Source organism: Coregonus lavaretus, assembly GCF_964263955.1.
Source record: "Coregonus lavaretus genome assembly, chromosome: 3".
Classification (NCBI taxonomy): domain Eukaryota; kingdom Metazoa; phylum Chordata; class Actinopteri; order Salmoniformes; family Salmonidae; genus Coregonus; species Coregonus lavaretus.
In genome coordinates, this window is record NC_139990.1 from 28,915,300 (window position 1) to 28,942,279 (window position 26,980).

The 26,980-nt window shown below is 44.8% G+C and overlaps 1 protein-coding gene across 1 annotated transcript in view; it reads left to right on the forward strand.

The window, feature by feature from the left end:
- Window positions 1–26,980, forward strand: part of LOC311107032 (beta/gamma crystallin domain-containing protein 2-like) — a gene marked incomplete at its 5' end in the record, with an annotated part of 46,925 nt that overhangs the window by 16,453 nt on the left and 3,492 nt on the right. The window contains 16 exons of the mRNA XM_084149486.1: window positions 3,273–3,391; window positions 4,375–4,588; window positions 5,587–5,726; window positions 5,948–6,074; window positions 6,281–6,316; window positions 6,440–6,579; window positions 6,671–6,797; window positions 15,607–15,761; window positions 19,410–19,536; window positions 19,761–19,796; window positions 19,933–20,045; window positions 20,951–21,080; window positions 21,463–21,602; window positions 21,712–21,835; window positions 22,069–22,227; window positions 24,423–24,582. Coding sequence (XP_084005612.1) covers window positions 3,273–3,391; window positions 4,375–4,588; window positions 5,587–5,726; window positions 5,948–6,074; window positions 6,281–6,316; window positions 6,440–6,579; window positions 6,671–6,797; window positions 15,607–15,761; window positions 19,410–19,536; window positions 19,761–19,796; window positions 19,933–20,045; window positions 20,951–21,080; window positions 21,463–21,602; window positions 21,712–21,835; window positions 22,069–22,227; window positions 24,423–24,582 — 2,047 coding nt within the window. The remainder of the gene's footprint in view (window positions 1–3,272; window positions 3,392–4,374; window positions 4,589–5,586; window positions 5,727–5,947; window positions 6,075–6,280; window positions 6,317–6,439; window positions 6,580–6,670; window positions 6,798–15,606; window positions 15,762–19,409; window positions 19,537–19,760; window positions 19,797–19,932; window positions 20,046–20,950; window positions 21,081–21,462; window positions 21,603–21,711; window positions 21,836–22,068; window positions 22,228–24,422; window positions 24,583–26,980) is intronic.

Genomic DNA, 26,980 nt, shown 5'->3' on the forward strand with positions numbered 1-26,980 from the left:
TACTAGAACACAAACATAGAACATTCACACCCTGACTCAACATATAAGAGTCCCCTGAGTCAGGGCGTGACAGTACCCCCCCCCCCCAAAGGTGCAGACTCCGACCGCACAACTTTTACACAACAGGGTAGGGGCCGGGTGGGCATTCCGCCTCGGAGGCGGATCCGGCTCCGGGCGTGACGACCACATACGCTCCGCCTCCCTGTTGCGCCCCTGGTCTGGTCTGGACCTCGGCGCGCTGCTTCCCCTCTCCTTCCTCCCACGATACTCCAAGCCCTGTCTGGACCCTGGTGTGGGAGACCCCGAACATGGAGAGGGGCTGACATCTGGGTCTGGACTGGAACCGCTGACCGGAGCTGGACCGGGCACCGGTGGAGCGGACTGCTCAGACTCCGGACTGGAGCCGCTGACCGGAGCTGGACTAGGCACCGGTGGAACGGACTGCTCTGGCTCCGGAGTGGAGCCGCTGACCGGAGCTGGATCAGGCACCGGTGGAGCGGACTGCTCTGCCTCCGGAGTGGAGCAGCTGACCGGTGCCTGACCAGGCACCGGTGGAACGGGCACGGGCTGTGCCAGACTGGTCTGGTGCGAGGAGCAGGCACGGGCCGGACCGGACTAGGAACACGCACCACTGGCTTGGTGCGAGGATCAGGAACAGGCCGGGCCGGACTGGGAACACGCACCACTGGCTTGGTGCGAGGAGCAGGAACAGGCTGGGCCGGACTGGCGACACGCACCACTGGCATGGTGCGAGGAGCAGGAACGGGCCGGGCCGGACTGGCGACACGCACCACTGGCTTGGTGCGGGGAGCAGGAACGGGCCGTACCGGACTGTGGAGGCAGACTGGAGGTCTGGAGCAGAGAGCTGACACAACCCGTCCTGGCTGGATGCCTACTTCCGCACAGTATATGTGAGGCATTAGCACAGGACGCACTGGGCTGTGCACGCGCACTGGCGATACAGTACGCAGAACCGGCGCAGGATATGTGGGACCGAGGAGGCGTACTGAAGACCAGGAGCGTTGAGCCGGCACACCCCGTCCTGGCTGGATGCCCATCTTCGCACGGCACGTGTGTGGTGCTAGCACAGGACGTACAGGACTGTGCCGGCGCACTGGCAACACAGTACGTTGCATCGCATAACACGGAGCCTGCCCAGTCACTTCCTCGCGTGAGTACGGGGAGTTGGCTCTGCTCTGAAACTAGGCTCCGCCAACCACATTTTCTTGGGGCTGCTTCTCGGGCTTCCTCCTCGACCGGAGCCCTCAGTGTTGCCGTTGCTCCTCTCCTGCCTGGGCATCTACCTTCGCCCATGGTCCTTTCCCCGCAAATATCTGTTCCCACGACACATCTTCCCCACCTGTGTCCAGGGTGTTCGGTCCTCCTGGGCACGCTGCTTGGTCCGTGTTTGGTGGGATCTTCTGTCACGGACATTGAAGGACGGGTCAGACCAAGGCGCAGCGTGATATGCATACATGTTTATTTCACAACGAATAAACACACGACAAAACAACGAACCAACGAAATGTGAAGTCCAAAGGCTGAACACAAAACTAGCCTAAACACGGAACAAGATCCCACAACTACCTAGTGCCAATAGGCTGCCTAGTGCCAAGTATGATCCCCAATCAGATACAACGCGCGACAGCTGCCTCTGATTGGGAACCACACCGGCCAACATAGATCTATACATAATAGAACACAAACATAGAAAATACAACATAGAACATTCACACCCTGACTCAACATATAAGAGTCCCCTGAGTCAGGGCGTGACATTTGTAAATTGGGAGGTGCCGGAACAAAAAGTGAGCACGAGAGGGGGGTGACCTGGGGAGCTCTGAGGTACTGGAACGCGTGAGAAAAAAAGCATAAAGCATTGCATGCATATCATCACATTTGCGTAGTTGCATAGAGCAGTAGAGTAGAGGCATTGACACATGGGGAACATTTCAGTAGCCTAGGGTACGGGAAAAATGTGGCCTTTTATAAACACATTTCAGCATTTTGGCAGAATCTTTTTTAATACCGTACGAATGATCGAAATGACAGGCTACTTTGACACTGACAAATTGCGAATCTGAGATCAATAAAAACTACCTTGAATCCATCAATAGCATAGGCCTAGGTGTGTGGAAACTCATATTGTAGGCTGCAATATGAGGAGGAAATTATAGTCCTAAACATGCTTTCCAGTTTCATTGACTCACCCAATAATGCGCAGCTCACTCGCCGGTGATGGCCAATGCGTTCGTCCCAAAAGCTTATATCTCGCTCTTGTTTAACGAAGAGGCAACTCAAATGAACTTTTATTAGAATTCTTACATTGCAAAAAGTGACTTTTTTCATGTCACGAGAGGTACCGGATCCGGCCAAAGAGGTGCCGGATCCTGTTCCGGCAGGATCCGGCTCAAATTAAGCACTGGGCGTACTTGATGGGCATGTTTTAGTTTTATTGTTGGTAACAGTTTCAGTCTCTCATTATTAGCCATTCACAATTATTTCCTCTTTGGCAGAAGTTACATCCATGCCTTGCCAATGCTTTTGTGCTCCAGTCAACGATCCTGTTCGCAAACAATTATTGTGGTATTTCAACACTGAGTAACACTAGCTAAATACCTGCCCTATTTACCTATTGCCATTAAGATGGAGATTATGAAACTAGATACATGTCAAGCTTGCTCCTGCATGCAACCAATTAGCTTTTCTCCCAACTGTATCAATAAACCTGGAATTCGTCATGGCACCTACAGACTTGCTTGACATTTAGCTCAGACAGTTTCTGATTAAAGAGCCTAGCTGTGATACACAATGGCATACCTTACCTGAACGTTCACATGGTTAACAACACAAAGCGCTGTATCTAAGTTGCATCACACTCTTTTTGCTGGTTGCTGCCTCCAGTGATGGAGGAAAGAGCTGGATAGAGTTAGCCTGGTCATTAGATCAGTTTGTTCCTTTAATGTACGGTAAGAAGTTGAGGCCCTCAACAAACATGAGTCAAGGTGCAAACCCAAAAATTACATCATCATTGAAAAGAAAAGGGTGCAACGCTCGCTCACCATTAAAAACATATTATTTTATTTGAGCAACTATTAAAAGCTTGACATTTGAGCCTTCATTCCCTTTTACAATGGCCTTCATCAGAACCTTTTAATGTATGTCAGAGATATTGGCTAAAGCACAAACAGATAGAGGATGGAGCATGGGACAGTATCAGTGTGGCGTTTTTAATTTGAGCATCTCTAATGAAATGGTGCTGTCTTTTCCAGATGTTCATCTTTGACCAGCCAGGGATGTGTGGCCAGATGATTGAGGTGCGGAGTGACGTCATTGATGCCACACCCTGGCAACTACAGGAGACTATCTCTATCAGGGTTGTCAGGGGAGGGTAAGTGTTCAAATGCACACTTACTCACTCACTGCTGTAGTTATAACTGCGTGTGGACTTTAGACTCGAGGGGATGCACACACCCACACACATGGGTATATGACATGCACGTGTACACACACACACACACACACAAACACACACACACACACACACACACACACACAAACACAAACACACAAACAAACAAACACAAACACACAAACAAACAGACAAAACAGTCAGTTGTGAACAGATCAACAATGGATGTAATCGCCAGTTCCAAAGCACCTTACGTGCCCTGGAAAAAACACAGAGCCACAGAGAAATTGTAATTGGTGCCTATATTTTACTGCCTCCAGCAGCAAACAAAATCAAAGGCCACACTTTTTCCTCATGTCACAAGTCACTTCCACATATTTGGCCCAACCTCAAAGCAAGAAACAATATTTGAACTGTCTTGTCAAGGTTATTAAAGTATCTCCAATGCTGCCAAATCATGTAGATCTTGAATGCCCCTTATCACCCACTGAGATACACGGAACTGAACACCAATGTCTGAAATTGGACACGCAATTGGATATCACAAAATTTGAGAGAAAAGGGGGTAAAAAAAAAAGGTGCTATCCAGAACCTAAAAGGGTTATTTGACTCTCCCAATAGGATAACCATTTGAAGAACCCTTTTTGGTTCCAGGTAGAAACCCTTTTCAACTCGGTGGGATATGATTATGAATGAATCAACATATTGTGTGCATTTGCATAACTGGATAAATATTTATACTTACCCATTAATATCTTGAATAGTGACACCCGTGCCATCCTCAGTGTGCTAGTGTAGAGCTCTACCAGTGTGTCAATTTGTTAGAGCAATGCTCAATCTATTCACCAGCTGTGGCTGTTTAAATCACCTTTGAAATAGGGCATGCATTGTGTTCAAATTAATCTTGTTCAGACCATGGACCGTTACTTTTCATTTTCCTGTCTTTCCATTCCTCTCTTCAGCTGGGTCTTGTACGAGAAGCCCAACTTCAAAGGGGAGAAGATAGCTTTGGACGAGGGGGACATAGAGCTCACCTATCCCTTCGACCCCCCTGAGGAGGAGGAGGAACAACAGCAGAAAAATGGACAGAAGGGACAGAAGGAGGGAGGAGAAGAAGTAGTGGAGGCCAAGCCGGCCAGGAGGTTCATCATAGGATCAGTACGAAGAGCAGTCAGGGTAAGAAGAAGTCACAGATTACCCTTATGAGGACTTGTTACTATTATGATTAGCCATAGAGCAGTGTTTCTCAAACCAGGCCTTTTTGAGTAACCGCTAATTCCAAAGGCTTTAGGTGTGTTAGGTTCTAAATTCTGGTACAAATCCAGTCGGACACCAAAGGAAGCTCAGACTAGATTTATTACACCCAAACTGGATGTCATGGCTGCATAGCACACATACAATTCACACAAGTATATATTTATACCTTCCGATTAGGCGGATTCACCTCCTTGCATGTCTAGAATAAACATTAATTCTCTGTTGCTGGGTAAGAACTGAGTCTGTTCCTTCTATTGGTGTTATCGTGGCCCAGCCTGAGTCCAGAACCTTCTTGGTCAGGGGTGTGTGTATGAGAGATAAGACTACACTTGGAGTATTGTCGAGATGGGCCCCTCTAGCCCCACCCTCTCAGAGGTTTCTTCTCTCTTCAACTGTTGTCCTCACCTCGATGTTGAACTCCACGTCTCTCCCTGCCCTAGTTCAAACAGAAACTAGCCTGACTTTACCAGGAACTGAGACTCGACTGTGGCTCTTCACCTACCTCCTTAGTAATATTAATATAAAACAATAACATATCTGGACAAAGACACTTTCTGTATTTCCCTTGTCGATGCATTAACACTCTCCAGCTCCAACATCCTAGCCAATAACAAATTATTCCTACTAATAAGCGGAATTATGCTATTATAAACGGACTCATTATGCAACTACAATGGGCTCAAGTCAAATAATCTCCAACAGGTGGATGAATGCCACAAGGCAAGAGTTTGGCAAGAGTTATGCCAATCTGATTAGGTGTGGTTCAGTAGAAGATGTGTTGACAGACTCTGGCACTCTTAAGGATTGCTGCCTCGAAATGCCGTCTCCTTTGTTAGAGCCTGTATCACAAATGCGCTGCTCTCTGTGAAACTATAGCACCCTCTAGTCATACTTGACATTTCTCTCTGCCCCCACAGGACTACAGTGTGCCAGAGATCAGTCTGTTCCCAGAGGAGAATGCAGAGGGGAAGAAGGTGATCTTCAGAGACACGTCAGATGACGCCAGGATATTCGGCTTCCCCATCAAAGCCAACTCCATTATCATCAATGCTGGACTGTGAGTAACAGAGTCTGCTCTGCCAACTACTTTTTAGTAGGACACGTGTGGCACAAGGATAAACATTTTATGAAAGTAGATGATTGTTTAATCAAATATAGCTTCAAATTAAATATGTCTTTATATTGTTTATTTTATCGACATAATGACATGGTTTTGTGAGGTCTATCTTCTGTTATGATATCCCTGTTCTGATTGGATTGACTCTCTTCTCTCTTCAGATGGCTGGTGTACCCTCAGCCTTTCTTCCAGGGCGTACCACGTGTTCTGGAGGTGGGGGGGTTCCCCAACCCTGCAGCCTGGGGCGTGGAACAACCCTACGTGGGCTCAGTGCACCCTCTCAAAATCGTAAGAATCCCCTCCACCTCCAGAACACCTTTCACCTTCTAGAGTTGTGCAGACTTATTACAATTAGGACAATGTACACGGTTTAGATTTAGATTGAGTAGAATACACATTCCCATTCAACGTCATTTTACAGGGGAACAAGGTAATGCATTACATTATAGATTAAATTAGTTAAGATTACATTTAAGAAATGTTTTTTTTTACAGGGTGAACCAAGAGTGGAGAAACCTGGTGAGCCCAAGGTAAGAGATACGGCAATGCGATGGCCATGATATTGAAATGAATGAATGAACGAGTCAATCAAACAATCAATAAATCTAATTACACAACTTCAAATGATGCATGTTGTTCCCTGTTGTTTCCAGCTGGTGCTATATGACAAGCCTTACTTCACTGGGAAGTCGAGGACGATTTACACCAATATGAGAGACTTCATGACCAGACTGGATAGACAGCAGACTGCCTTCATGTACAGCGCTGGATCCATCAAAGTACAGGGAGGCTGGTGAGTAAACTGTGTGTGTGTGTGTGTGTGTGTATGCATGTGTGAGTGTCTTACTTCATGCATCTCATCCTGTGTCTCCCTGTACTTCTAGCTGGGTGGGCTATGAGAAGGAGGGTTTCCGAGGCCACCAGTATCTGTTGGAGGAGGGAGAGTACCACGACTGGAGGGTGTGGGGGGGCTGCGATGCCGAGCTGCGCTCTGTCAGAGTCATACGAGCGGTGAGTGGGCCATACCATCACTTAACACCCCCATCTCTATCAGGACCTTGTATCTTGTATCCAGCTGCTGCAGGAATGACCATGTCCTAAATGGCATATTTATCATACACTGAGTTTACAAAACAGCTCTTTCCATTATGTAGACTGACCAGGTGAAAGCTATGATCCCTTATTGATGTCACTTGTTAATACCACTTCAATCAGTGTAGATGATGGGTATGAGACGAGTTAATACTAGAACCGCTGGGTGTCGATGGACCCCCCCTTCAAGCTAATGAGCAGTCATTATGACTGCAACATTATAACAGTGTAATTAAAAAATTAAAAGTTTCATATGCTATAGCAAAAATTATCATTTGGTTGTGTTTATGAAGGCCTTGGGTAACATTAGAATATGATTTGTATTTTATTTCAAATAACACAATAGCATTTTCATTAGTTTATGTTACTGTAGGCTAAATGCCCAACTAAAAAAAAGCCAACATTCAAGTGTTCAATCCATTTTATTAGTGGAGTGCGTTTGTTACAACTATGAAACAGAAAGCATATGTGTTGGAACATGGTAACAGCTTATTTTTATAACGACAAAATCAAATAAAAAAAATACCCCAACCACCAAGAAGCACGGTCAAAAGACGTGTGGTCAAATGATGAAAACATCAGTAGCCTAAACATTATAAGCACAAAGTGGCCTTGATAAATAGTGAAACTCGGCACAAAATAAATAATGGCATTATAATGAATATAAGTGTCGATATGACTGCAGTCATAAATAGTCAATTATTTTCAGCTCGTGCTTGTGTGCATCTTCACGCAATGGCATCAGTTGGATTTCATTTAGCTGTTATCGCTTGCCCTAACAGTTGACACAAAGTTCGTAACTTTCACTTGCTTTGACATACCATTGTTTGGTTGTAGTGTGTAATAGTATCCGGTTTTCCCTTGGTTGTATTCCGTTGTCTTGTCATTCTTCAGCACTGTTGTGGAGTACAACAGCTGTGCAGGTGCCTTATTTTGCGCAGAAGGAGCTCCCGTCTCACTTTGTTCATGGTGCCGGCCAGACTTGTTTTCTTTGCAAGCAACTTGTTCGCCAATGACAGTGAAGTTAAGAAATTGTCCATGGTGACATTGCTCCGCTTGCCAATGTAAGGTTCCACAAGCCTCATCACCACATTCTCTGACACTCTCGCCTCCTGCCGGATGTGGATATTTTCTCAGAGATTGAAAGCTGTTCAGCATGTACAATTACGCACACTCTCGCTGTGTAGCCTACTCCAAGTAGGCCAGAGTAGACTGTTAAGACTGCTTTGATTCGGTGGACTGATATAGGGTACATACCATTTTAAGATTATAATTAGAATGGATCAATACAATAGACTGGCCCGCCCTGTTCTTCATTCACAATTGGTGATTACATAATTATGCCTCTTTTGCTTCCCCTCGCTCATCAACTCACCCATTCTCCCCATCATACTTTACTTAATTTATTTCAGCTGTTGTTATACAGTGAGGGAAAAAAAGTATTTGATCCCCTGCTGATTTTGTAAGTTTGCCCACTGACAAAGAAATGATCAGTCTATAATTTTAATGGTAGGTTTATTTGAACAGTGAGAGACAGAATAACAACAAAAAAATCCAGAAAAACGCATGTCAAAATTTTTATAAATTGATTTGCATTTTAATGAGAGAAATAAGTATTTGACCCCCTCTCAATCAGAAAGATTTCTGGCTCCCAGGTGTCTTTTACACATGTAACGAGCTGAGATTAGGAGCACACTCTTAAAGGGAGTGCTCCTAATCTCAGTTTGTTACCTGTATAAAAAACACCTGTCCACAGAAGCAATCAATCAGATTCCAAACTCTCCACCATGGCCAAGACCAAATAGCTCTCCAAGGATGTCAGGGACAAGATTGTAGACCTACACAAGGCTGGAATGGGCTACAAGACCATCGCCAAGCAGCTTGGTGAGAAGGTGACAACAATTGGTGCGATTATTCGCAAATGGAAGAAACACAAAATAACAGTCAATTTCCCTCGGCCTGTGGCTCCATACAAGATCTCACCTCGTGGAGTTGCAATGATCATGAGAACGGTGAGGAATCAGCCCAGAACTACAGGGGAGGATCTTGTCAATGATCTCAAGGCTGCTGGGACCATAGTCACCAAGAAAACAATTGGAAACACACTACGCTGTGAAGGACTGAAATCCTGCAGCGCCCGCAAGGTCCCCCTGCTCAAGAAAGCACATATACAGGGCCGTCTGAAGTTTGCTAATGAACATCTGAATGATTCAGAGGAGAACTGGGTGAAAGTGTTGTGGTCAGATGAGACCAAAATCGAGCTCTTTGGCATCAACTCAACTCGCCGTGTTTGGAGGAGGAGGAATGCTGCCTATGACCCCAAGAACACCATCCCCACCGTCAAACATTGAGGTGGAAACATTATGCTTTGGGGGTGTTTTTCTGCTAAGGGGACAGGACAACTTCACCGCATCAAAGGAACGATGGACAGGGCCATGTACCGTAAAACCTTGGGTGAGAACCTCCTTCCCTCAGCCAGGGCATTGAAAATGGGTCGTGGATGGGTATTCCAGCATGACAATGACCCAAAACACACGACCAAGGCAACAAAGGAGTGGCTCAAGAAGAAGCACATTAAGGTCCTGGAGTGGCCTAGCCAGTCTCCAGACCTTAATCCCATAGAAAATCTGTGGAGGGAGCTGAAGATTCGAGTTGCCAAATGTCAGCCTCGAAACCTTAATGACTTGGAGAAGATCTGCAAAGAGGAGTGGAACAAAATCCCTCCTGAGATGTGTGCAAACCTGGTGGCCAACTACAAGAAACGTCTGACCTCTGTGACTGCCAACAAGGGTTTTGCCACCAAGTACTAAATCATGTTTTGCAGAGGGGTCAAATACTTATTTCCCTCATTAAAATGCAAATCAATTTATAACATTTTTGACATGCGTTTTTCTGGATTTTTTTGTTGTTATTCTGTCTCTCACTGTTCAAATAAACCTACCATTAAAATGATAGACTGATCATGTCTTTGTCAGTGGGCAAACGTACAAAATCAGCAGGGGATCAAATACTTTTTTCCCTCACTGTATGTGTGAAATTAGTTTCGGTATAGTTCAGGTTCAGTTTCGAGGCAATTGTCCGGGGGATTATCAACTGGGCCCTGCACTTTCAACTGTCGGTAGAAGAAGGAGATTAGGCCCTACTGTTGGGAGAAGGAGGGGCAACTGGGAAAACCAGTCCAAAAAATGACATGCCCTTCTAAAACTGGTTATAACTCCAGTTCTGTTTGTGATATTAAGATTCTAACAACGACAGTGTGTTATATAGACGTATATAACAGAGGGGGGCATGACAAAATAAATGGCAGAACAATTATACGAAAAAAATCACAAGCAGTCAAAATTACTGCTTTAGCGGTTCTAGTGTTAAAGAAGGATTTTTAAGCCTTGAGACAATTGAGACATGGGTTGTTTATGTGTGCCATTCAGATGGTGAATGGGTAAGACAAAATATTTAAGTGCCTTTGAACGGGGTATGGTAGTAGGTGCCAGTTGCACCGGTTTGATTGTGTTAAGTCAAATCAAATTGTATTGGCCACATGCGCCGAATACAACAGGTGTAGACATTACAGTGAAATGCTTACTTATAGCCCTTAACCAACAAAGCATTTATTTATTTTTATAAAAATATAAAAATAAAAAACTGTTGAGAAAAAAAGAGCAGAAGTCAAATAAAATAACAGTAGGGAGGCTATATATACAGGGGGTACCGGTGCAGAGTCAATGTGCGGGGGCACCGGCTAGTTGAGGTAGTTGAGGTAATATGTACATGTGGGTAGAGTTAAAGTGACTATGCATAAATAATTAACAGAGTAGCAGCAGTGTAAAAAGATGGGGTGGGGGTGGGGGGGCAGTGCAAATAGTCAGGGTAGCCATGCTTAGCTGTTCAGGAGTCTTATGGCTTGGGGGTAGAAGCTGTTGAGAAGTCTTTTGGACCTAGACTTGGCACTCCGGTACCGCTTGCCGTGCGGTAGCAGAGAGAACAGTCTATGACTAGGGTGGCTGGAGTCTTTGACAATTTTGAGGGCCTTCCTGGCCCCAGTGATGTACTGGGCCGTACGCACTACCCTCTGTAGTGCCTTGCGGTCGGAGGCCAATCAGTTGCCATACCAGGCGGTGATGCAACCAGTCAGGATGCTCTCGAGGGTGCAGCTGTAGAATTTTTTAAAGATCTGAGGACCCATGCCAAATCTTTTCAGTCTCCTGAGGGGGAATAGGCTTTGTCGTACCCTCTTCACGACTGTCTTGGTGTGTTTGGACCATGATAGTTCGTTGGTGATGTGGACACCAGTGCCTTGTCAACCTGTTCCACTACAGCCCTGTCGATGAGAATGGGGGCGTGCTCAGTCCTCTTTTTTTTCCTGTAGTCCACAATCATCTCCTTTGTCTTGGTCATGTTGAGGGAGAGGTTGTTATCATGGCACCACACGGCCAGGTCTCTCACCTCCTCCCAATAGGCTGTCTCATCGTTGTCGGTGATCAGGCCTACCACTGTTGTGTCGTCGGTAAACTTAATGATGGTGTTGGAGTCGTGCCTGGCCATGCAATCATGGGTGAACAGGGAATACAGGAGGGTACTGAGCACGCACCCCTGAGGGGCCCCCGTGTTGAGGATCAGTGTGGCAGATGTGTTGTTACCTACCCTTACCACCTGGGGGCGGCCCGTCAGGAATTCCAGGATCCAGTTGCAGAGGGAGTCGTTTAGTCCCAGGATCCTTAGCTTAGTGATGAGCTTTGAGGGCACTATGGTGTTGAATGCTGAGCTGTAGTCAATGAATAGCATTCTCCCATAGGTGTTCCTCTTGTCCAGGTGGGAAAGGGCAGTGTGGAGTGCAATAGAGTTTGCATCATCTGTGGATCTGTTATGGCGGTATGCAAATTGGAGTGGGTCTAGGGTTTCTGGGATAATGGTGTTGATTTTAGCCATGACCAGCCTTTCAATGCACTTCATGGCTACAAACGTCAGTGCTACGGGTCGGTAGTAATTTAGGCAGGTTATCTTAGTGTCCTTGGGCACGGGGACTATGGTGGTCTGCTTGAAACATGTTGGTATTACAGACTCAGTCAGGGACATGTTGAAAATGTCAGTGAAGACACTTGCCAGTTGATCAGCACATGCTCGGAGTACACGTCCTGGTAATCCGTCTGGCCCTGAGGCCTTGTGAATGTTGACCTGCTTAAAAGTCTTACTCACATTGGCTACGGAGAGCATGATCACATAGTCATCCGGAACAGCTGGTGCTCTCATGCATGCTTCAGTGTTGCTTGCCTCGAAGCGAGCATAGAAGTGGTTTAGCTTGTCTGGAAGTCTTGTGTCACCTGGCAGCTCACGGCTGTGCTTCCCTTTGTAGTCTGTAATAGTTTTCAAGCCCTGCCACATCCGATGAGCGTCAGAGCCAGTGTAGTATGATTCAATCTTAGTCCGGTATTGACTCTTTGCCTGTTTGATGGTTAATCGGAGGGCATAGCAGGATTTCTTATAAGCGTCCGGATTAGAGTCCCGCTCCTTGAAAGCGGCAGCTCTACCCTTTAGGTCAGTGCGGATGTTGCCTGTAATCCATCGCTTCTGGTTGGGATATGTACGTACGGTCACTGTGGGGACGACGTCATCAATGCACTTATTGATGAAGCCAGTGACTGATGTGGTGTACTCCTCAATGCTATCTGAAGAATCACTGAACATGTTCCAGTCTGTGCTAGCAAAACAGTCCTGTAGCTTAGCATCTGCGTCATCTGACCACTTTTTTATTAACCGAGTCACTGGTTTTTCCTGCTTTAGTTTTTGCTTATAAGCAGGAATCAGAAGGTTAGAGTTATGGTCAGATTTGCCAAATGGAGGACGAGTATGTCAACTCTTACGCTGCTGGGTTGTTCACACTCAACAGTTTCCTGTGTGTATCAATAATGGTTCACCACCTAAAAGAAAATCCAGCTAACTTGACACAACTGTGGTAAGCATTGTAGTCAACATGGGCCAGCATCCCTGTGGAACGCTTTTGACACCTTGTAGAGTCCGTGCCCCGACGAATTGAGGCTGTTCTAAGGGCAAAAAGGGGTACAGCTGAATATAAGGAAGGTGTTCCTAATGTTTTGTACACTTTGTATATACAGGTAACTACCTAAATAAATTAAACATCAACATAGTGTCTTTATAGGTGTCACGTTCGTTGAAGGACAGGTCAGACCAAGGCGCAGCGTGAAATGCAAACATGTTTATTTAATCAAAATAAACACACGAACAAAACAACGTAACGTGAAGTCCTCAGGCTAAACACAATACAAGCCTATACACGGAACAAGATCCCACAACTAATGATAGCAAACAGGCTACTAAAGTGTGATCCCCAATCAGAGACAACGAGTGACAGCTGCCTCTGATTGGGAATCACACCCGGCCAAACATAGAAACACAAAACCTAGAAAGTGAACATAGAAATAATAACATAGATCTCCACACCCTGACTCAACATACAAGAGTCCCATAAGTCAGGGCGTGACAATAGGGTGTTGGGCCCCCACGAGCCAGAACAGCTTCAATGCACCTTGACATAGATTCTACAAGTGTCTGGAACTCTATTGGAGGGATGCGACACCATTCTTCCACGAGAAATTCCATAATTTGGTGTTTTGTTGATGGTGGTGGAAAACGCTGTCTCAGGCGCTGCTTCAGAATCTCCCATGCATGTTCAATTGGGTTGAGATCTGGTGAGTGAGACGGTCATGGCACCGGGGTCACATTAGCTTTCAGAAATCTGCATTTTCTGCCTTTTAAATAATTTCATCTGAGTTTCATATTGGAAGTCAGTGTTTTTTGGCTTCAATAGAGTGATAAGAGGCGTGCAACTCTAGTTTTTCTTCACACAAAATACATTAGTGCAACATACACGTAAGTAAAAAGCAAGGTATTTTTTGCAAAAACGATGCATGACCATCATATTTCTAATGTTTATCATAGAAATAATGTCGCCAGCTACATTTCTTAATGTTTTTTGCTTGAAGTTAATCTTGCATTTTAACTTGCTACCAGAGGAAACACTACACTGGAGGAAAGTACCTTAGAAAAGTCGCCTACACATCAGTCAGAGCACTGACTGGTGATCTAATGACGAGCAAATATACTTCATCCGAGTGCAACTGAAGCACGAAATTAGTCATTTTACATTCATGATTTGGAGCGAACCCTGACTGAAGCTGAGCAGAATTTACAATAACAAGCATTTTAGATCTGCATTTTATCTTTCCTTTTCTGCGTGAAAAACGCAAACATGACTCCTGTGGCATATGGTTTATGTCATTTTCATGCTCATCAAACAATTCAATCATTGACCACTGCTGCCCTGTGGATGGGGGCATTGTCATCCTATGGGGGCATAGCTATGGTAGCCAAAATAATGGCCTACCCAGCATTTTTATATATGACCCTAAGCATGATGGGATGTTAATTTCTTAATTAACTCAGGAACAACACGTGTGTGGAAGCACCTGCTTTCAATATATACTGAACAAAAATACAAACGCAACATGTAAAGTGTTGGTCCCATGTTTCATGTGCTGAAATAAAAGATCCTCGAATTTTTCCATATCACAAAAAGCTTATTTCTCTCAAATGTTGTGCACAAATTTGTTTACATCCCTATTATTGAACATTTCTCCTTTGCCAAAATAATCCATCCACCTGACAGGTGTGGCATATCAAGAAGCTGATTAAACAGCGTGATCATTACACAGGTGCACCTTGTGCTGGGGACAATAAAAGGCCACTCTAAAATGTGCAGTTTTGTCACACAAAACAATGCCACATATGTCTCAAGTTTTGAGGGAGTGTGCAATTGGCATGCTGACTGCAGGATGTCCACCAGAGCTGTTGCCAGAGAATGTAATGTTAATTTCTCTACCATAAGCTGCCTCCAACGTCGTTTTAGAGTATTTGGCAGTACGTCCAACCGGCCTCACAACCGCAGACCACGTGTAACCACACCAGCCCAGGGCCTCCACAACCGGCTTCTTCACCTGCGGGATCGTCTGAGACCTGCCACCCGGACAGCTGATGAAACTGAGGAGTATTTCTCTCTGTAATAAAGCTCTTTTGTGGGGAAAAACTAATTCTGATTGGCTGGGCCTGGCTCCCCAGTGGGTGGGCCTGGCTCCCCAGTGGGTGGGCCTATGCCCTCCCAGGCCCACCCTTGGCTGCACCCCTGCCCAGTCATGTGTAATCCATAGATTAGGGCCTAATTTATTTATTTAAATTGACTGATTTCCTTATATGAACTGTAACTCAGTCAAATTTAGTAAATATAAACGCAACATGCAACAATTTCAAGTGTTTCCATTATTTTGGTGGTGACCTGTATTACATGCAGATGACCCAGGCACAGGAACGTACTCAGGTTAGGCTTTTGGCTTGGGTTTAGGATTAAATATCTAGAATTTACCTGTCCCCTTTTGCCATAGGGCATTGTGGCCATTCACTCAAAAACAAATGTAGTTCTATTGAACTAATCAGTGTGAAATACTTTTTGACCAGAAACGGACCAACAGATGGCATCTGTAAGGACAGTGGAACACACCACATCTAGACCTCACTGTGTCTGTGGGCGCCAGCGTGCTTACTGTAGCTATTCCTTTCCTGCTGGTAAAGTTTAAAATGTAGCTGGTCCTAGAGCTGTGCCTAAAGACAACTCCTACCTGGAGCCACAGTATGTGACCTATGACCCCTCTGTCCCCTGTAGGACCTGACGGAGCCCATGCTGGTGATGTATGAGCAGCCAGGCGAGGAGGAGGAGGTGGAGCAGGAGAACACCTTTGAGGTGACCGAGGCCATTCCTGACGTGGAGCTGTTTAACTACCGCACCACCACTCGCGCCATCCAGGTCCTCAGTGGAGCGTAAGTACACATGCTTGTGATGAGCAGCGTTATAGTCTAAGTGGTATAGTCTAGTGTAATATACAAGGGTGAAAGTAGAATTAATTTCTTCCCAGTACGGGACCTCCAATATTTGTTATAGGCCTAATCATAGAATTACAAATATAATCCCTATTAATTCAATAATCTGTGGGCCTAGTCAAAAATATTTGTCATTTAACTTTTAAAATGTATTACCATTTATTGTGGCATAAACACAACCAGTCATGATGTTTTCATCTGATTGTCAAACAATCACTTCAAAGGGCTTCTTTACTAGGATACCCGCGCACGTTCTTCTACTGGCAACATATTACCCGCCTCCAAACAGTGGTGAATGGAAAGAGACTGGTATTACACAAAACACCAAAAAGTGTAATGACATTTGCCGATTGTCATTAGGCCAGAATTTATAAGTCCACTGCTGTCTCTGCACGTCTCAGTGTTTGCTACTCATCTCTGCCTTGGCAAAATGTCAGTGTTCACATCGAACCACATCACACGTAGGCTAAACCACCCGTTTTCAAGTCCATTCGCTAATTTTTCATTAGTCTGACATGCGGTAATGATAAATAATGGTGTAGTAGTCTCCAGTTTTCTTGACATTTTGTTTTCATTTTTGTGATAGGCTCATGTTTTACCGGTACAGCGTACCCCTACTATTTATTTTGCCGGGAAGTTGTACCGGATTGTAACACCTTACTTTCACCCCTGGTTATATAGTAATAGTATAGTAATGACTGATATAATTTTTGTGTGTCAGAGGCCTGATAAGATAATAAGAATATAATCATGACTAGAGCCAATATAGATATGGCTCTGATAATAACTTGATACGGGCTGAAAAGTTAATAAGAATATGATCATATTCGATAATACCTGGATTTATAAAAATCCACCTTTCCAGAAATAAGTCTCTCACTGTTGCCGCTTGCTACAGACCCCTGTCAGCCCTCAGCTGTGCCCTGGACACCATATGTGAATTAATTGCCCCCCATCTATCCTCAGAGTTCGTATTGCTTGGTGACCTAAACTGGGATATGCTTAACACCCCGGCCGTCCTACAATCTAAACTAGATGCCCTCAATCTCACACAAATTATCAAGGAACCTACCAGGTACAACCCTAAATCCGTTAACATGGGCACCCTCATAGATATCATCCTGACTAATTTACCCTCTAAATGCACCTCTGCTGTCTTCAACCAGGATCTCAGCGATCACTGCCTCATTGCCTGTGTCCATAATGGGTCCGCGGTCAAACGACCACCCCTCATCACTGTCAAACGCTCCCTAAAACACTTCAGCGAGCAGGCCTTTCTAATTGACCTGGCTCGGGTATCCTGGATGGATATTGACCTCATTCCGTCAGTAGAGGATGCAGGGTTGTTCTTTTAAAAGTGCTTTCCTCTCCATCTTAAATAAGCATGCCCCAATCAAAAAATTCTGAACTAAGTACAGATATAGCCCCTGGTTCACCCCAGACTTGACTGCCCTTGACCAGCACAAAAACATCCTGTGGCGTACATCCAAGCATTTTGCTATGGCTGACCATGCTTTCCACCTAGCTACACCTACCCCGGCCACTAGCTCTGCACCCTCCGCTGCAACTTGCCCTTGCCCCCCCCTGCTTCTCATTCACCCAAATTCAGATAGCTGATGTTCTGAAAGAGCTGCAAAATCTGGACCCCTACAAATCAGCTGGGCTAAACAATCTGTACCCTTTCTTTCTAAAATTAGCTGCTGAAATTGTCGCAACACCTATTACCAGCCTGTTCAACCTCTCTTTCGTATCGTCTGAGATCCCCAGAGATTGGAAAGCGCCCGTGGTCATCCCCCTCTTCAAAGGGGGTGACACTCTAGATCCAAACTGTTACAGACCGATATCCATCCTGCCCTGCCTTTCGAAAGTATTTCAAAGCCAAGTTAACAAACAGATCACCGACCATTTCGAATCCCACCGTACCTTCTCCGCTATGCAATCTGGTTTCCGAGCTGGTCATGGGTGCAACTCAGCCACGCTCAAGGTCCTAAACGATATTATAACCACGATCGATAAAAGACAGTACTGTGCAGCCGTCTTCATCGACCTGGCCAAGGCTTTCGACTGCGTCAATCACTGCATTCTTATTGGCAGACTAAATAGCCTTGGTTTCTCAAATGACTGCCTCGCCTGGTTTAACAACTACTTCTCAGATAGAGTTCAATGTGTCAAATCGGATGGCCTGTTGTCTGGACCTCTGGCAGTCTCTATGGGGGTGCCACAGGGTTCAATTCTCGGGCCGACTCTATTCTCTGTGTATATCAATGATGTCGCTCTTGCTGCTGGTGACTCTCAGATCCACCTCTACGCAGACGACACCATTTTGTATACATCTGGCCCTTCATTGGACACCGTGTTAACAAACCTCCAAACAAGCTTCAATGCCATACAGCACTCCTTCTGTAGCCTCCAACTGCTCTTAAACGCTAGTAAAACTAAATGCATGCTCTTCAATCGAATGCTGCTTGCACCCGCACGCCCGACTAGAATCACTACTGTCGGTGGGTCTGACTTAGAATATGTGGACAACTACAAATACCTAGGTGTCTGGTTAGACCGTAAACTCTCCTTCCAGACTCACATTAAGCATCACCAAAGTTAAATCTAGAATCGGCTTCCTATTTCGCAACAAAGCCTCCATCACTCATGCTGCCAAACATGCCCTCGTAAAACTGACTATCCTACCGATCCTTGACTTCGGCAATGTCATTTACAAAATAGCTTCCAACACTCTACTCAGCATATTGGATGTAGTCTATCACAGCGCCATCCGTTTTGTCACCAAAGCCCCATATACTACCCACCATTGTGACCTGTACGCTATCGTTGGCTGGCCCTCACTACATATTCGTCGCCAAACCCACTGGCTCCAGGTCATCTATAAATCACTGCTAGGCAAATCCCTGCCTTATCTTAGCTCATTGGTCACCATAGCAACACCCACCTGTAGTATGCGCTTCAGCAGGTATATCTCACTGGTCATCCCCAAAGCCAACACCTCCTTTGGCCGCCATTCCTTCCAGTTCTCTGCTGCCAATGACTGGAACGAACTGCAAAAATCTCTGAAGCTGGAGACTCTTATCTCCCTCACTAACTTTAAGCATCAGTTGTCAGAGCAGCTTACCGATCACTGCACCTGTACACAGCCCATCTGTAATTAGCCCACCCAACTACCTCATCCCCATATTGTTCTTTATTTTGCTCATTTGCACCCCAGTATCTCTATTTGCACATCATCTTCTGCACATCTATCATTCCAGTGTTAATACTAAATTATAATTATTTTGCACTATGGCCTATTTATTGCCTTACCTCCATAACTTACTACATTTGCACACACTGTATATAGGTTTTCTATTGTGTTATTGACTGTACTTTTTGTTTATCCCATATGTAACTCTGTGTTATTTTTATCGGACTGCTTTGCTTTATCTTGGCCAGGTCGCAGTTGTAAATGAGAACTTGTTCTCAACTGGCTTACCTGGTTAAATAAAGGTGAAATAAAATAAAATAAAAACAGTGAATGAAGGATGTTAGAGTATTAGTGGAGGTTTGACTCAAAGTGACCACTGTTCTCTCCTCCTCCAGATGGATAGCCTACTCTCATGTGGACTTCTCTGGTGACCAGTATATCCTGGAGAAAGGTTTCTACAGTAAATCTACTGATTGGGGCTCTTCAGACAACCGCATCTGCTCTGTCCAGCCCATCCTACAGGTGAGTAGGAGCCTAGAGACTATTTTCTATTGAGTTGACAGTGGAGAGACGGAAACAGACAGGAAATTGAACTGAAAGGAGAATATCCAAACTGTTTCGATGCTCCTTTAATGTTAATATTGCAATATTTTGATCGCTGTGGGTGCTTCTTTGTCAGCCTGAGGAATAATGAAAAGGATGTTTGACATTGTGATGTTTACTCAGTTCTCTTGTGTCTGTTTCAGGCTCCAAGTGAAAACCAGGGCAACGTCAGAAGTGAGGTGAGACATCTTGTATAATCGTATATCCTTCTGCAGTCTCTTTTCACAATTCACTTGAGCTATGTCTACAGTAAATGTGACCGATTTTTTTATTTTTTTACTCTCTTTCTTCCTTCGCTCTCCCTGTCCGCTTCAGGTGATTCTGTACACAGAGCCAGATTTCCAGGGTGAATGCCATCTGTGTGACAAGAACCAGGAGTCCCTCTCTGACAAGCTCATCGCCAAGTCCTGCAGAGTGGTGGGAGGAAGGTGGGACAGAACCAACACACTCAGAGCTAACATTCTGGCAGTAGCCAAAGAGAGGAAAGAATGAAGGAGAATTTGGGATGTTACACAGGCTTAGTGCACTCTTAGAATAAAAGGTACTATCGAGAACATAGGAGAACCCTTTGAAGAACCCCTTTTGGTTCCAGGTAGAATCCTTTCCACAGAGAGTTCTATATTGAACCCAAAATAGTTCTACCTGGAAACAAAAATAGTATTCCTATGGGGACAGCCGCAGAACCCTTTTTGAACCCTTTTTTCTAAGAGTGTGTAGATGTTGATACATTTGTGTTTCTCAACTCCGGTCCTTGAGTACCCCCAACAGTTCACATTTTTGTTGTTGTTGCCCTGGGAAAACACACCTCATTCATCTTGTCAAGGGCTTGATGATTAGTTGACAAGTAAAATTGCATGTGCTTGTTCGCTGCCACAACAAAAATGTGTACTGTTATGGGTACTCGAAAACAAGAGTTGAGAAACACTGGGATGGAGGACTTCGAGATGAGAGATGAGCCATCCCAGAATTATTACTCTACCAAGCTTATCGCTTTTGGGACAGAACCAACACACATACATACATGCATGCAGACACACACACACACTCATATATATATATATATATATATATATATATATATATATATATATATATATATATATATATATATATATATACGCACACACGCACACACAAAGTGTGAGAGAGGGAAAATGTAGAATTAGGAGAGATAGAAGGATACACAGGCTTAGTGGAGATGTAGAGGATGGTATGGAGTGATGGAGAAGGACCTAGAGATGAGCCGGCACATAAATATTACAACTGTACTGATGAGCATGTGGAGTTAGTACATTTGTTTTAAATGGATTTTGTGTGTTCCTCTGTGTTTCAGTTGGGTGGTGTACGAGGGCCGTGAGTATTCAGGGAACATGTACATCCTGTCAGAAGGAGACTACCCCAACTTCACCAGCATGGGCTGTCCTCCGAACTGTGTCATACGCTCGCTGAAGACTATCCCACTGGTAAGAACAATCCTCATATACTAGTCCCACTCGTTTATAGACTGGCTTTTTCACCTCCCTCTCACCAGTACATTTCACTTTGTGTGTCTGTCTCACTCTCTAGCTTTCTCAATTTTTTATTTGCAATCACTTAATGAATCAATTTGTTGTTCATCATAATATTAAAGGTATATTTGACTTAATGCCCCCAGCCCTCTCTCTCCATCATACCATTACTCCTCTACCCTGACCCACTGTAACACTGCTCCAGCCTATTCAACCTAATGTGTGTGGATATCAGAGGGGTTGGAAAAAAAGCAGAAGACAAATTTCCATCCCATGTGGACTAAAAAAGTATATCTTAATGTTAACACTGTATATCTTAACCCCCCTGTTTCCACAGGGATTCTCAGTGCCCTCCATCTCTCTGTTTGGTCTGGAGTGTTTGGAGGGCAGGGAGATCACAGTGGACACAGAGGTGGTCAATATGCTGGAGGAGGGCTACAACAACCATCTACTCTCTGTCAGAGTCAACCGAGGCTGGTGAGTGTGGATGTGTGTGTGTGCATGCTTGTTTGTGTTATTCAGAGTGTTTACATTATGTGATCTTGTGTAACTCTCTCACCCTATGCCTCACTTGCGCTCTTTGCAGCTGGGTGCTGTGTGAGCACAGTAACTACAGGGGGCGCCAGCTCCTGTTAGAACCCATCGAAATCACCAACTGGCCCAAGTTCAGTCAGCTTCTCACCATTGGCTCAATGTACCCAGTACGACAGGTTAGTATCTCACTCGACTTCTTACTTCATTCCAGTTATAATGCACCGTAAGAAAAAAAAAGTTTGCTTAGAATAGTGATCCTGACTATTGTGAGTCAGTTTAAAATTTGCTACATAGAGACCTAATTTATTATAAGCGTTATAATAAGACATCATAAAAGCTTATACAAAGTTATGAAGCCCTTACGCTACTTCTATTTGCTTTGACATGTGACTGTTTCCATTTCCTGCAGAGGCGGTGCTTCTTCCGCATCAAGAGCAAGGAGCGAGGTCACTTCCTGTCCATCCAGGGCGGTGTAGAGGAAATTAAGTCGGGACGCGTGGTGGTGACCGAGCAGGTGGAAGGCATGAGCGACATCTGGTTCTACCAGGAGGGCCTCATCAAGAACAAGGTATTACTCACTAGGAATAAAGTTCCTAAACTTTTTTTATTTCAATTTTCTTTATTCTTATGATCATTTTCTTTCACCTTACTGAGGAACCCCTGGGACTCCCTCGTGGAACCCCATGGGTTCCCAGATTCCAGTTCTCAAGAGCTGCAGTCCTGCTGTTTTAAAAATATATATATTTGAGTTGATACCTTCCTGGCACTTGATTGATACATTTATCAATTATATCAATCACAATTATTGATTGATTGATTGATCGATTGGCCATAGAGTGCACACACCTGTTTGTCCGGGTAGACATTAGTCTCTGATTAAAAGGCAAAGATGGACACTAGCATACACTGTAGCCCTTGAGGACCAGAGTTTCCCACCCCAGGTCTTAGATTCACATATAAACTCAGCAAAAAAAGAAACGTCCTCTCACTGTCAACACCGTTTATTTTCAGCAAACTTAACATGTGTAAATATTTGTATGAACATAACAAGATTCAACAACTGAGACATAAACTAAACAAGTTCCACAGACATGTGACTAACAGAAATGGAATAATGTGTCCCTGTACAAAGCGGGGGTCAAAATCAAAAGTAACAGTCAGTATCTAGTGTGGCCACCAGCTGCATTAAGTACTGCAGTGCATCTCCTCCTCATGGACTGCACCAGATTTGCCAGTTCTTGCTGTGAGATGTTACCCCACTCTTCCACCAAGGCACCTGCAAGTTCCCGGACATTTCTGGGGGGAATGGCCCTAGCCCTCACCCTCCGATCCAACAGGTCCCAGACGTGCTCAATGGGATTGCGATCCGGGCTCTTCGCTGGCCATAGCAGAACACTGACATTCCTATCTCTGTAGCTCAGCTGGTAGAGCACGGCGCTTGTAACGCCAAGGTAGTGGGTTCGATCCCCGGGACCACCCTACCCCGGGACCACCCATACACAAAAATGTATGCACACATTACTGTAAGTCGCTTTGGATAAAAGCGTCTGCTAAATGGCATATTATTATTATTATTATTATATCTTGAAGGAAATCATGCACAGAACGAGCGGTATGGCTGGTGGCATTGTGATGCTGGAGGGCCATGTCAGGATGAGCCTGCAGGAAGGATACCACATGAGGGAGGAGGATGTCTTCCCTGTAATGCACAGCGTTGAGATTGCCTGCAATGACAACAAGCTCAGTCCGATGATGCTGTGACACACCGCCCCAGACCATGACGGACCCTCCACCTCCAAATCAATCCCGCTCCAGAGTACAGGCCTCGGTGTAACGCTCATTTCTTTGACGATAAACGCGAATCCAACCATCACCCCTGGTGAGACAAAACCGTGACTCGTCAGTGAAGAGCACTTTTTGCCAGTCCTGTCTGGTCCAGCGACGGTGGGTTTGTGCCCATAGGCGATGTTGTTGCCGGTGATGTCTGGTGAGGACCTGCCTTACAACAGGCCTACAAGCCCTCAGTCCAGCCTCTCTCAGCCTATTGCGGACAGTCTGAGCACTGATGGAGGGATTGTGCGTTCCTGGTGTAACTCGGGCAGTTGTTGTTGCCATCCTGTACCTGTCCCGCAGGTGTGATGTTCGGATGTACCGATCCTGTGCAGGTGTTGTTACACGTGGTCTGCCACTGCGAGGACAATCAGCTGTCTGTCCTGTCTCCCTGTAGCGCTGTCTTAGGCATCTCACAGTACGGGCATTGCAATTTATTGCCCTGGCCACATCTGCAGTCCTCATGCCTCCTTGCAGCATGCCTAAGGCACGTTCACGCAGTTGAGCAGGGACCCTGGGCATCTTTCTTTTGGTGTTTTTCAGAGTCAGTAGAAAGGCCTCTTTAGTGTCCTAAGTTTTCATAACTGTGACCATAATTGCCTACCATCTGTAAGCTGTTATTGTCTTAACGACCGTTCCACAGGTGCATGTTCATTAATTGTTTATGGTTCATTGAACAAGCATGGGAAACAGTGTTTAAACCCTTTACAATGAAGATCTGAAGTTATTTGGATTTCTATTAATTATCTTTGAAAGACAGGGTCCTGAAAAAGGGACGTTTCTTTTTTTGCTGAGTTTACATTGTTCAACAGTCAATCTGCTAGTCCTATAGTAATCAAAATAAATATGGAAGTTTATTGTATATTTCTACTGAAAACAAATAGAGTTGACCAGAGTTCTACATTTTTTATGTCTCTCTTTCTCTGTCTCTAGTTGGCTCCTGCTATGAGCCTGCAGGTGATGGGGAACGTGGAGGCGGGGGCGAAGGTGGTGCTGTGGTCAGAGACCCGGCAGCCTGTCCAGACCTGGTCAGCCCAGATGAGAGGCACCATCCCCAGCCTCACCTTCCCTGGCATGGTGTTGGACATCAAGGGTGAGACACTACTGTCATCTTAGGAGTGAAATTATAGTAACTACACACATATGAATTGTACTTTCATGCAATACTATGCACACTCAGCACCTATTGGGTAAATGTTTGGGGTAATATACACCCCCCCCCCCCCCCCCCCCCCCCCAATGTTCCCTCTAATGTTTGGGGGGACTAAGGACACTAGGTCTTGTGAGCGGAAACTTGAACCTTGTGAGAATTTTGTGCAACTTCCAGCGCCCATTTACAGTGAACACTGAGGCTGTACCGTTACAGTTTTAGACAGTAGGCAATAGGCTATCGTGGCTATTTGAGCATAATGTATCCCATTATATTTTCACAAGGAAATTATACAGTAGCCTACAGTGGGGAAAAAAAGTATTTAGTCAGCCACCAATTGTGCAAGTTCTCCCACTTAAAAAGATGAGAGAGGCCTGCAATTTTCATCATAGGTACACGCCAACTATGACAGACAAAATGAGGAAAAAAATTCCAGAAAATCACATTGTAGAATTTTTAATGAATTTATTTGCAAATTATGGTGGAAAATAAGTATTTGGTCAATAACAAAAGTTTCTCAATACTTTGTTATATACCCTTTGTTGGCAATGACACAGGTCAAACATTTTCTGTAAGTCTTCACAAGGTTTTCACACACTGTTGCTGGTATTTTGGCCCATTCCTCCATGCAGATCTCCTCTAGAGCAGTGATGTTTTGGGGCTGTCGCTGGGCAACACGGACTTTCAACTCCCTCCAAAGATTTTCTATGGGGTTGAGATCTGGAGACTGGCTAGGCCACTCCAGGACCTTGAAATGCTTCTTACGAAGCCACTCCTTCGTTGCCCGGGCGGTGTGTTTGGGATCATTGTCATGCTGAAAGACCCAGCCACGATTCATCTTCAATGCCCTTGCTGATGGAAGGAGGTTTTCACTCAAAATCTCACGATACATGGCCCTATTCATTCTTTCCTTTACACGGATCAGTCGTCCTGGTCCCTTTGCAGAAAAACAGCTCCAAAGCATGATGTTTCCACCCCCATGCTTCACAGTAGGTATGGTGTATTCTTTGGATGCAACTCAGCATTCTTTGTCCTCCAAACACGACGAGTTGAGTTTTTACCAAAAAGTTATATTTTGGTTTCATCTGACCATATGACATTCTCCCAATCCTCTTCTGGATCATCCAAATGCACTCTAGCAAACTTCAGACGGGCCTGGACATGTACTGGCTTAAGCAGGGGGACACGTCTCGCACTGCAGGATTTGAGTCCCTGGCGGCGTAGTGTGTTACTGATGGTAGGCTTTGTTACTTTGGTCCCAGCTCTCTGCAGGTCATTCACTAGGTCCCCCCGTGTGGTTCTGGGATTTTTGCTCACCGTTCTTGTGATCATTTTGACCCCACAGGGTGAGATCTTGCGTGGAGCCCCAGATCGAGGGAGATTATCAGTGGTCTTGTATGTCTTCCATTTCCTAATAATTGCTCCCACAGTTGATTTCTTCAACCCAAGCTGCTTACCTATTGCAGATTCAGTCTTCCCAGCCTGGTGCAGGTCTACAATTTTGTTTCTGGTGTCCTTTGACAGCTCTTTAGTCTTGGCCATAGTGGAGTTTGGAGTGTGACTGTTTGAGGTTGTGGACAGGTGTCTTTTATACTGATAACAAGTTCAAACAGGTGCCATTAATACAGGTAACGAGTGGAGGACAGAGGAGCCTCTTAAAGAAGAAGTTACAGGTCTGTGAGAGCCAGAAATCTTGCTTGTTTGTAGGTGACCAAATACTTATTTTCCACCATAATTTGCAAATAAATTCATTAAAAATCCTACAATGTGATTTTCTGGATTTTTTTTCCTCATTTTGTCTGTCATAGTTGACGTGTACCTATGATGAAAATTACAGGCCGCTCTCATCTTTTTAAGTGGGAGAACTTGCACAATTGGTAGCTGACTAAATACTTTTTTTCCCCACTGTATATGTGGTGTTCAATGCAGGCCTACATTGCATGATACTTTTAATAACGTTTTTACATTATGAAGGGCTTGACATTAATTTATACTTTTTTACTTGGGTCTGTAACACCATGTGCCAAAAAGGTGACTGTAAATTGCATTGTATTGTGTTGTATGATTCAAGAAACCACTTTACAAAATAAAATTATTATTATTAACATACAGAGAATTAGACTACCCCTTCTGCCTATTGGCTTATTTGCACATTCAAGCCTGTCTCAAAATACAACACTGCCCCTTTAATTAAGTTTTTACCTGACTGGCTTTTTTAAAGACTGGCATGTTGTGCTCTTGTAGGAAGCAGTAACTCCCCATTGCTGACCTATAATTATCTATACTGAACAAAATTAGTCATTTTATTTGGAGCGAACCCTGACTGAAGCTGAGCAGAATT